Source organism: Salvia hispanica, chromosome 3 (genome assembly GCF_023119035.1).
Source record: "Salvia hispanica cultivar TCC Black 2014 chromosome 3, UniMelb_Shisp_WGS_1.0, whole genome shotgun sequence".
NCBI lineage: Eukaryota > Viridiplantae > Streptophyta > Magnoliopsida > Lamiales > Lamiaceae > Salvia > Salvia hispanica.
The window spans coordinates 16,412,566-16,424,733 of record NC_062967.1 but is presented as its reverse complement, the minus strand read 5'-3'; the positions used below and the strand labels follow the sequence as shown (position 1 = coordinate 16,424,733).

General features: G+C 37.6%; 1 protein-coding gene across 3 annotated transcripts; it reads right to left on the bottom strand.

The window, feature by feature from the left end:
* Nucleotides 1-2,082: 2,082 nt before the first annotated feature.
* On the bottom strand, nucleotides 2,083-6,126 carry LOC125216791 (protein LAZ1). Of its 3 annotated transcripts, XM_048118562.1 has the most exons (9): nucleotides 5,970-6,110; nucleotides 5,824-5,912; nucleotides 5,689-5,745; nucleotides 4,736-4,844; nucleotides 4,311-4,498; nucleotides 4,107-4,195; nucleotides 3,388-3,649; nucleotides 2,942-3,193; nucleotides 2,083-2,734 (listed from the first exon to the last, which is right to left on the bottom strand). In XM_048118562.1, exons 1-9 carry the CDS (start codon nucleotides 5,992-5,994, stop codon nucleotides 2,396-2,398), a joined length of 1,410 nt encoding a protein of 469 aa, XP_047974519.1. In that variant the 5' UTR covers nucleotides 5,995-6,110; the 3' UTR covers nucleotides 2,083-2,395. The 3 variants fall into 3 exon arrangements, with proteins under 3 accessions (XP_047974519.1, XP_047974518.1, XP_047974520.1); XM_048118561.1 differs by having other exon boundaries at nucleotides 5,824-6,119; XM_048118563.1 differs by lacking the exon at nucleotides 2,083-2,734 and having other exon boundaries at nucleotides 2,999-3,198; nucleotides 5,824-6,126.
* Nucleotides 6,127-12,168: the final 6,042 nt, after the last annotated feature.

Sequence of the window (12,168 nt, the reverse complement as noted above, 5' to 3'; positions counted from 1 at the left end):
CGTCTTTCCATTTCATCCCTTCATTAAATTTCACATTACATATATAATTTAAAAATAAAAGAATAAAATAAACATCTTGTGGAGTAAGATTGATATTCGGTGTATGAATATTTGGGAACAAAATTTAAACTTTATGTTCAAAAACCAAATCAATTTTTCGAATCCAATTAACAAAAGCAATTTGTATTACTCCTATAATCCTATTAGTAAAAGCATACAAGAGGAGTTGCGTACTTGCGTCTCGTGATAAACTTTCAGTAACTATCGTCATCACTTGAGTGAGGACCGACTCGTACCGGATCCATATACAGTCAAGTTATGCAAATTACATAAATCGAGAATGGATCTTTTCAATACTATTATATCAAAATATTATAGCTATTAAAATAGAACGATAACCGCATATATTAAAACTAAATTATAGAATCAGATAATTGACTATCCATAAAAAAGTTTCAAGAAACTCTAAAAACTTAAATCTTATAGTATAACTTCATTGATTTAAATTATTTTTTACCTACCATATATCAAATTAAATTACAACTAGACGAAAAATAATTGCACAAAAATAAAATTTATATACTTTTATAATGACTCAATATTAAGAAGGGATTTTGATCCCTTAAACCCCTTAACTTCCTCAAAAATGTGTTATTTATAAATATTACTCCCTATGTTTTATAGTAATAGAATCATTTTGTCATTTTAGTACGTTTCATAGTAGTGAAATCATTTGTCTTTTTAATAAAAGTTAACACATTTTTTCTCATTTATGATCTCCATCTCTTACTTTAATCTTCCTTCTTTTTCCTCGCTCCTACTTTTTTATTTAATACATTACACACATTTCTCTTAATTTCTGTGTCGAAAAGAAATATATCCACTAAATGAAGGGAGTATAAAAGTGGTACGAAAACGACAAACTTTGATGTCAGTTGTGTTTTCTCCCTGACGGGCCAGAAGACTAATCTGGTTGGACTATGTGGCATTTTTTAATATTAGTTGTCACTATATTTCTTCATGTGGTGCATGATGTGTAAAATCCTAAGGTCTAATAAAAATATTTAAGAAACACAAACAGTAGTATATCAGTCATTTCCTCAAATATACATAACATTTTCCCAATTACGCAGACCATTTTCATTTTCATGATTCAAAGTATTATAACCTAGAAAGCTTCAAATTACTATTTGTCAGTCAAATTCTTAGATTTATAGAAAAGACTAGTAAATGGAAATATGTTGTAAGGTATTAAATTTCTGGTGTGAGGACAAAGACTTTACGATTGTTCATGTAGACCGTATTTTGCCAAAAATTTTATATTCAGGTCGGGCTAGGAAAAAACACTCTTAACCAAAGTTTGTGATTTTTCATATCACTTTTAGAATTTATGTGAAATAACAGATTTTTTAAAAGGTTAATGATTTTAAGGACCAAAATCACTATTAAATATGCAAATTATTATTCTTAATTACATTAAAAAATATCCTTAGCCGTTTTCTTCCGTAGTGATTGTATAATTATTTCAATTCGGGTTTGAAACTATGTTATACTCCCTCCGTCATATAAGAGTATGCATTATTTCCTTTTTTTAATTTGTCTCATAAAAGTATGCACTTTCTAATTGTCAAAAGTCATTTTCTCTCTAAAGAGGTGAGACTCATTCTTTACTAATAATAATTTTTTTTTCCTTTCTACATCTTTCTTACTTTAACAAATGTGCATTAAAACTCGTACTGAAAAATGCATACTCTTGTGGGAAGGAGAGAGTAAAATTTTTCATATACTATTTCTTTTTATTGTTATATTTATATAATTAATAATAACACATATTTCTAAATTAATTTAATTGAATTTAAAATTTAATGATTTTATGTACATGGTGTACATTTTAATGTATATTTATCTTTATTCGTAAGTATACGAACCAATGTATAGTCACTATTATCTATTGAGTAACTTTGGAATGTGAGAAAAGTAGAAAACTTAGTAAATCCCATTGAGTTGATTAGAATACACATTTTATATGGCGTGATACGATCAAATTTACAGGTAGAAAACGGAATTTCCTCGAGAAAAATATAATCCTATTAATTACGTCACCCATAATTTATTTATTCTACTTCTTGTACAAAGAAATCAATATCTTCCTCACCAAACATCAGTTTCTTCTCTATGTAGAGTAGAGTGTGACAAATAGAAGAGTTTTTTCATTCGTTCTTCTCTATACAATAATTTCAAAAAGAGGAAAAAATCTACAGCCTTTTGCAATAGCTCGTGGAATTCATTCCTCTGATCATCAAGCACCAGATACATAACAGCATCGTCTCAGCTATCGGAACCACCATTGTGGTGGCGGTGCATTGTCGGTTCGCCGGAAATTGAACTGATATTACTAATCTTTGACGAGCCATCGACGGCCATGAATCTTGTAACCACCAAATGCAGTGTCGATGCTGCTTTCGTTGCCGCTCTCTGCACTGGTGTACCCGGATTTGCGTCGGTGCTTCTTCCTCTTCGAGCTACTACTGCTGTCGCTGAAGCTCCCAATAAGGAGGGGATCGTCAATTCCTCGGATCACTGCCTTTGCCGAGGAAATGCAACTGTCGTCCTTGGTTCTCTTTTCCTTCTTTATGTTCTCGGAGATCTTATGCAGCTTTTGGTTAAACTTAGTGATTCCTTTCTCTACTGGCTCTACTGCTTGAGTGACTGTGAACTTCACATCATTCACAATCTGCATAGAAATGTGCAGAAAAACTGTTTTAATACCATCCACCAGGAATTCGACATCAGGCAAAAGTAATGACAGCGGTGCAGAAAAATTGTTTTTTTAAAATGACGAAGAATCAAGGCATAGGATTCTTCAACTACACAAATATGCTAACGAATAATTTCAATATTGCAGAAGAGTTGAGTATAAGAAGAATTGAGAAGAACTTACATATTCACCACCCCCGAGAAAAACATCCTTAACGCTCTCTCTAATTGTCATTCCACTTCTGGCTTCATAGTCGGGTTGAGGAAGGCGCAGCTTTGTGGGGCGTTCACTATCCCTAACTTCATCTGGGTCCAGAGGACAATCCACGGATGCATAATCTCCGAGGACTGCAACACTTCCAGAAAAGCGATCTCCCATTAACTCATAAGGCGTTGCTGGGAAAACATAAAGGTGAACCACAGAAGCAAGACCCATCTGTCCTGGATGAATACACAAACATTCATAACATAAAATATTATATCAAACTGTAATACAAGAAGAAATTGACTACTGAGCCCATTGTGTATCTATCAAAATCAAGATATTGATATCAACAATGGAAGCCTGAACATAATTAACGAAGATCGGTCAAGAGCAGCAGCTAAGAAAATGCAGCTTAACATAATTACCTCTATGCAGATGATGAAGTCCTGAACACTTGATTTAAATTGCAAGGACTCAGCTATTGGACTTTTAAATAAGCCAACGGCATAAAAAAGAGCTATTGCAACACCTTGCCACCAAGTTAAGAACACAATTGACTTGAATGTCAGAAACTTGTACAGTGGTTTGATGTGCGCCAATTCATTTTTTGTGATGGCATAAAAATGAACCAAACAATACAAAGCCCATGACTGACTGAAATTTAAAACCACAGCCATATACGGGTACCTATAAAACAAAGAAGGGGAAAATTGTTAAGAGTAACCAAGCTTCTTATCCATTCATTTGAGCTACTAACTTTGAGTAAATCTTAAAAAGAATAAAATCCATAGGAATCGAGGTTAAGCAGCATACTTCGTATGAAGGTTATAAATCGATATGATTACTTTATTAGATAAAACAAAAATTGGAGTACCAAATTCATTTAAACAATTTACATCACACTAGCTTATAAGTATAGTTTCACTTCAATGAGTGGTGCATCAAAAAGGTAGCATAGGCTTTTCACTCTAGCCAATCCAAGAAAAAACATGATTGCCTACTGTTTTCTTAATATTTTAGGCTTCCCATGGTCCCATCTTTCTGCCTGCTACATGTGTGTCACAATCTTGAAGGGTTGCAGGTAATCAAAAAAAAGTTCCAATATCTAGTGAATACATATATTCAAAGGATGTAACGTACGTACCCACAATTCCATTTGAAGTCTCCTTCACAATACACATCAAAAGCTTCGAGAATTACTGCTGAAATTGCGGTCAATGCTTTTATTATCATCTGCCATTGAAGTTTCCAAACTTGTCAAAGCATGGTGATTAGCGAGATAAAAGAATAGAAACAGTGAACATCAGAACACACACACTGAAAGATTACACATGAAGATGGAACTTACATACTGAACAATTCCAAACTTGATAACCTGAAAAACCCACTGACCAAGTTTCCAAGGCTTCAAGATATAGTTCATCGGAAAGGGATGCCTCACAATTCCCCTTTCATGACCATGATCATCTAGTAAGGGTGCTTTCATACCTGCACGCCCTTCCCTCCTCATAAACTCAATTGCCCTCTCTTCTCCGCCTAATTCACCATGTGAAAATTGGATGATCTTGTTCCGGCAAATAGTTAGTTACTCTAGTTTAGCAAGAAGTTTGATGACCAGGGGCCATGTCAACTAGCATAATGTTATACTAGTACAAGTTTTTTTGAAGCATTTATTGATCTGCTAACTTATGGAGTATAAGAAATTAACAATATGTGTAATTACATATACTAATTGAAGAACTTCAATATTAAGAAGAAAGCTTGATTATATACCTAAACAAGCAATTAGATACCTCCCAAAGCAATACATGGCAAAGGACTCGTAGCAATCACGAGCAATCCCAACATCAACACTAATTGCTGGGTGTACCATTGAAACAAACTGCAAACAGAAGACGTTGCTTGAGAAGGAAGTAATATCAAGTTTCATAAGCAACTCGTACCAGGAAAATTCACATAAAGAGTGAAACCAAGAATACATATAATTTGAAGCAATTCAAGATATCAATCAGGAAAGTGTACTCCATAATAGAAGTATAAAACTAATTAGTAGCAACAGTGACTATCTGCCTACTCCACTGTGTGAGAAGTGATCCCATTCGGAAATATTGTCTTATGAAAAGTAAATTAACTGAGGAGAGAAGTGATCCCACTATAGAACTACAAAAATTATTGTGATCATACTAAAAAAACATGTTGTAGGCTTGCATAAGCCAATAAATACCACAGTTTGTAATTTTAAATATGGATTTGGAAATGTTAACAGAGTACTCTAGTGCTGTAAAGCAATAAAGGACCCTAACGCTAGTATTGGAAGAATTACCGATACACTGAAGCTTGTAGCAACATAGTGCTTCAAGCCTTCGACATGTGAATCATCTACTAATCTTAGGTGATCCACCATACAGTGACCATAATATGGATACGAAATCTTTGCAAACTCAAAAAAATGTCTAAATTTCCACCTAATAGGCACAATGAATTCATAAATAACACTGCTATACCATCTCATCTTTCACCATATAAGTAGTCTTATTATCTATTAATCACAATAAAATACTGCTAAACACAAACTCAATTTAACAGAAACATCTTCCAATACACCAAAATTTCCACTTCTGTAACACATCCACCAACAAAATCAACAAAATATCTCATGATCAATCATAACTATTCAGCTAAACCAGGCAGAAAAAGACATTAAAAAAAGGCGTGGAAAAGCTTACTGATTCAACAGCATAGCATGGAACCATGAGTACCACTCCTATGAGAAACTTTTGCTCCTGCAATCACCAAATCGGCGTTAAAATAAACAAAATCCGCAGCAATTTGAAAGGTCGTAGAAACGGGTGAAGTGGAACCTCGGGATTCTTGTAGGCGGACAAATGCTCGAACATGAGGTATATGGAGAGGGTGAGAGTGACGACGACGAAGGTACCGGCGATCAAAACTGCCCATATAGGCGTTGAATATTCGTCGGTGAGCCAAATTAGGAGATGATAATAACCTGAATTGACGATTCTCAGCAGCATCAATTCGAATTCAGCTGACTCCGATTGGGAATTGGATTGATTTCGATCCGTGGAATTGGAAGCTCATGTAGATTCGGTTTCGTATCGCGGTAGGAGAGAAGGGGTTTGAATTGAAGACTGGAGGATGGGACGATTTCATACGACGACAAAATTATGACTATTTTATTTTATTTTATTTTTTAAAATTAGTTATTATTCGTATTAATGTCTATTGTTATTTTTGGGGTAATTATTACTGAAATGTTGGGTTATTTTTCATCGTTACTCTTGTAAATTTGTGTTTTTATATTAGTATTAATTTCTTTGTATATTTTTGTTTGTGTTGTTTAATTTATATGGAGGCAAGTGGTACCTAGTAAGTACTCCCTCCATCCCAGATAATTCGACCCAATTTTTCATTTGGGGCCGTCCCACATAATTTGTCCCACTTCATTTTTACTATTTTTGATAGTTGACCTTATATTCCACTAATCCATTCCTACTCATATTTTATTATAAAATTAATACTTTAAAAGTAGGACTCATATCCCACCAACTTTTTTAACTCACTTTCCATTAGATTTCTTAAAACCCGTGCCGAGTCAAAGTGTCCCAAATTATCTGAGACGGAGGGAGTAATTTTCATGGTTTAGAAGATGGTGAGCTATTGTCATTCACGTGGATACGAAAATAATAGTACATCCATAAGCGCATCCACAATGGTGCAAAAATTGGGCGGACGATCCATGTTACTCGTCCTCGTCCGTGATCGTCGCCCATTGTAGAGGGATAGTCGGGTGACCGATCTTTCGGTCGTGGTCGATGCCTCGCCCGACCCCTCGTCCGCCCATTGCAGGACCGTGGACGAGGATGATCTCGGATGATCTTGACGCATTTTTATGATATTTTTTTTTCAAACTTCTATATATACTGTCTCTCTCATTCTCTTTTTTTACACACACAATTCACTCTTTTACTCTCTTCTCTTTTCTCTATCAAGTATGGATCCCAACAATTTCCCAAACCTGAATAGTGCCAACAACGATATGACGATGTTCGGCGGAGGCGGTGCCCGTTGGCCCGGCTACGAAGACTACCGGGTCGAGACTCCTAGATCTATAGGGTCCACTTTCATTTACGAGTCTGAGTTCGATCCGTTCTTTAACACCGATGCTGATACGATCATGGAAGCCGTGCGTCAAGGATTTCAACTACAGCTGGATTCAACCAGAAACCGTCCTATCGAGATGATATCCGAAAGCTATGAAACTACCACCATCGTCTTCGTCTTGGAAACAGCTTCATGTGGGTATCTTGCACATCTCAATCGGAATCCGAATGAGGGAGTTATGATGGTTTTACAGAAGTCGCGCAGAACTGGCGAGGGAGTCCAGAGAGAACACCCGGGCGGGTGTTTTACACCCTGCAATTCACCCGACCGGGTGAATCACCCGAGACTTAGTTTTTGAGGGCCTTTTTCCACATTTTGGGGCTTTAGTATAAATACCTTTTGGTGTCATTTTTCATTCTAGATTAAGATTGTGATTGAAGTTATCCCCCTAGTGAGTTTTTCCTCTTTGAGGAATGTATCCAATTCCTTCCTTGAAGGTTGCTTGTCTCAATTTCATAGATTGATTCAAGTAGAGGTATGCATCAATGGGGTGTATCCATTGAGTAGTGGAGTCAAGGGATGATAGAGCTATTGAAAGTTGCCTAGGGTTGTTTCCATCCTTTTGGTCAAGGTCCTATGGTCATAACTCTCTTATCTCATCATTATACACATGCTTTCCATTCCTAATCTTCCATCAATTCTTGTTTAGATTCAATTTTTGTTGGTTGGATCTCTTTTTATTATCTTTTGTTTTGTGTATCATAATTGAATCTAAACAGCGTCGAGCGTACACACGACCAGATCCGAAAGAAGTTCAGCAGGATCACTATAGCCCTCAAGATGTTCACCGGCATATACGACAACTAACTCCGCTCTGCTAAGAGCGGCCGTACGAAGCCGACATAAAAGCGTTGTCGTGTCAGTTGTTCAATACTGAAGGGTGGCCTAAGTTCGGCTACTGGGACGAATCCCTCGTTCCGCGGGTTTCCAAATTCAGAGCCATCTGCGCGAGGAAGAGCGCGCTCCTGGTGCGAAGGGGACAAAACTCGGCGTCGCCGGCAACTACAATAGTAGTAGTGGCTCACGCACCTTCGACCTCAACGACGACGTTTCAGAGGAGCCCCCCTCGACACTCTCCAGGCGCCCACGTCCACGGGACTAGCAGTCTGCAATCCGAGAAGCTAGATCCCCCTCCAACTCTCTGCTACGGGCGCTTCTACATCGCGCTCAGCACCGGCCGCGGCGACGTTGAGCAATACCTTGGAGGTGCAGATGATGAAGCAACTTCAGGAGAACTGGACCTTGTACGAGAAGTCGACCAACTCGGTCACCAAGGGGATGTACTAGATAATTATTATTATGAAATGTTTGTAGACTACAAAAATGTCCTTTTTAAGCTTCTGGGGTCGTGTTCAGAAATTTGGTTACAAGGTAAACGAGCAACTTAAACGAACTATTTTGACAATATAGGGACCGTATTTGTTTGTCGCAGTAAGTATAGTGCCTAAAAATGTAGTTTATTCTATAATAAATAGGGCATAAATTTCACGAGAGAAAAAATGAATTCGGTGAAATATCTCTTTTTAGGTTATATATGTAGTTAGCATTTACAGTATATACTGAAAGTTAACTTTTTAAGTGTGTGTGTGTTCACGGTGCGCACAGAAGGAAATAAACAGGTTCCCTTGGTCCAGCAAATCCACTAGATCACGCGGTCTAGGAACTCGTTGGTCGCAGGAAATCCTGGTCGTCGGACACACATAGCACTTCTTTCAAAAAAAACCCTCAATCACTTTACTAAACCTAGTATAGGGAAGTATGGATCGATCCCACAGAGAAGGATGCGTAATAATCATGTTCAAGGATTTGAACTTGTTTTTGGTGTTGGCTGCTGCCACGCATTTATCTCCCATTCCCAAGTGTGTGTTATGTGTGTGAGCTAAAAGAGAGTGAAAAATATGATATTCTTGTGTGTTGCATGCTCTTCTATATATAGGCGTTGGAGTGGGGCCCATCGAGGTATAGATAGACTTTGTTGCCCTCAGCTACTGACTCCCTCCGTCACGCCTTCTTTTCTTTTGAATTCTGCTCACTTCACTTCATTCCTTTTCTAGACCGTTTCCTTCAGCATTTCCTCGATCTAGCGATTTTTCACACACCTGGCTTAGGAAACGTGTTAGACCCAACAAATTATAACGCTTTTCACCATATAACCGATGCATGAAATTAGCCTTATCATATACTGTTAGCAAGGAATGCATGTACATTTACATGGATTGTATATGTGATTACGGCGGATTTGAAACCAGTAATTACTATGACGCAATCGTAAATATTAAATGTTACAAAATATTTTAATGAAGGATTATTACATATATTTACTATCAACATAATTTTCAGTTAACAATAGCGATCCATTCATATGTTTAAAAAAGATAACTTCGCAGGAGTAGCAAAAACTTTATTTGTCACTTCAACTTCTTCTCGCTTCCCTACTAAAAGAGAGTTGAAGAGACAATTATTCCCATCCTTTAGGGTGTCCACAATAGTTAACCGCATCATGGCCAAGCCCAAGCCACAAATTAATTATTTTTTTCATTTTTGGTATATTTTAATTTAATTAGAATAAAAGTTATCAGACTATAATAATTAAAAAATGTATAATTTAAATAGAATAAAAGGTATATTTTCATTGTGATGGTTCAACACCACTCCTATCCAAGGCAATCAAATCCTCTTTAGAGATCTCCTTATCCACCATTCTCAGATCCATAGACTTTTCTTCATAGAAGGCTCGACCAGAAAACTTCATAAGCTTCATCTTCACCTTCGGTTTAGGATCCCAATCCAATAGCCACTTCAATGAAAGATAATAACTCCTATGCACCATCAAACTTGTAGCAAATTGTGCACAGTAAGTAGAGTTGTCCTTCCCCTTTCCAAAAGTTGCTAGGTTGTCTACTACATGCTCCATCTCTTTCCCAAACTCATGTGTTTCCATCAACGCAGAAGCAACTTTCCATCAACGCAGAAGCAACTGTCAAAATGCCTAATCCTACCCCATCCGTTTTCATCTTCACCATGGGTGTAGTAAACCACTTAGACGCGAGCCAACCAAGTTTGCTAGCCACTATCACCAATGCAACAACCTTATCCTCCCTTTGCACACGCGTCTCATCGATCTCTTGACAAGCACAAAGAACCTCTCCCACCGAGACCTCTATGGAAACCCCATTTTCTTCACTACTCAACTTCGCAAACTCACTGGAATTATATTCCCAACCCTTCCTTATCTTCTCATTTTCAATCAAACTACCAAGGTTATCCAAGTTAGCAGCTAAATCTTTCTCACATTGATCATTTTTTGAATTCTCTCTGTTACTCAATTCACTCAATTTCATATCAAGAGTTTCAGCCGATTTCAACTCACTCACTGCCATGATCAAGTTTTCTGCCAAAATTAAACTACTACATTTATCATCAGTATCTTTCATCTCCCGAACCTCAATCACCTCTTCACCAAGAAGGTTAAATCCTTCAACCTTCAGTTTCATATTCAAATTTTCATATCTCCAAGAATTGTCATGCTGCTCTTCACGCTCATATAATGATGGTAATACGCCGGTCAACGTTAATTCTTGAAGTTTAGCAAGGGCATAAGCATCGGCTAAGGTTTTGGGTGTAAACCTTCGAACCGGTGTTTGTAATTCCTCCACTAACCCCAATAAAAACAACCTCAAGGCCTCAACTTCTTCTATATCAACCCTAGAGTATAACTCACCAAAAGCATCGATATATTTTCGAACAGAGGATACCTGCCTGAGATTCTGCAGATCAGCAATTGGAGATAGATTACTCTCCATTGGATCACGATCCGTGCTGCAACTGTGGTGCACCACTCCAGCCCTCACGTGTGATCCACGGCTGCCGTCATTCTGGTCCATTGTCGCCGTTGATCAACTTTGGCTCGAGGAGCTTAGATCTAGAATTGCTTCCTTCAATGCATCCAATTTAGCATCCATGCGACGCCAATGAGCCGCTAATCGAGCCTCCCATTGTTGTCGTCGGATCTCGACTTGCAGATCCTCTTCTTCAACACATGATGATTCCTCATCCGCGGCTGCAACTTCTTCACCGGACTTCGAGATGAAATTTCGGAGTAGCTGCTGAAATTCCAACCTTCTTTTTCTCCCGTCGAGCCTCGAATTGCTGCGATTCCAGCGTCCGCTGCTCCCGTCAACTCTCCCAATCCAACTCTTTCTTCTCCGGCTCCGTCAATCGCGTCGCCGACATCATTGTCCGAGGAATATTAGCTCTGGATACCATTTGTTGCATGACCAAACCACAAGAAGAGCTCCAATCGATGATCACCTCCATGATTTGATGCAACTTAATCCAAAATCAAATGTGCAAACTCAAATAGGAAAGATCTAGATAAGAAATGTATTGATAATTGTTGGCATAGAATGTTTACACACAACTACAAAAGGAATTGAAATACTAGAACGAAAGATTAACGATATAAGAACTGATAGGAATGCTTCGGATCCACGATCCTCAGCCCAAGCGCTCAGCGCACACAACACACATTTTTCATGATGCTGATGAAGAAGAGAGTCTCTGCATATATACCCAATCTGTTTCCCTTCTCTCCCCTTTGCATTTAGGCCCCTCAACTTTCATTATCTCTCATTTCTGTTTAGGCTGATGTGGCCCTCCAGCTGACATATCAATTAAGCCAATTGAGCTGAGCTTCTTTTCCCTCTTTAATTTGTGACCATAACACTCGACTGTGGCATGACAATTATGATCCTGTGAGGCAATTATGATCTTGTGCTGATCTGGGCCACTACTGTTGTTCTACAAAATGAATAATTGTTTAAAATTTGATGAGGGTTTTTCTTCTTTCTTGCGGATGAATCGGCAAAGATACCAATTTTTCTCTTTTTTTTTTCGAAAAATTCAAATGGTTAAAATAATTATTCTCTTGGATTTTCCAAGGTAGTGATGAAACTGTGGACTGTTGTTGATCTGAGCATATTTGGTTTTCCAAAAATTTGCTTACAATGATTCAGGTTGATCTG

Bases quoted from the DNA above. Each gene is read 5' to 3' on its own strand.
- LOC125216791 (XM_048118561.1), bottom strand. From the start codon at position 5,994: ATGCTGCTGAGAATCGTCAATTCAGGTTATTATCATCTCCTAATTTGG. The intron at 4,845-5,688 runs GTAAGCTTTTCC...TTCTGTTTGCAG, and splicing joins CATGCTATGCTGTTGAATCA to TTTGTTTCAATGGTACACCC. The intron at 3,194-3,387 runs GTAATTATGTTA...CATCCAGGACAG, and splicing joins ACTTCATCATCTGCATAGAG to ATGGGTCTTGCTTCTGTGGT.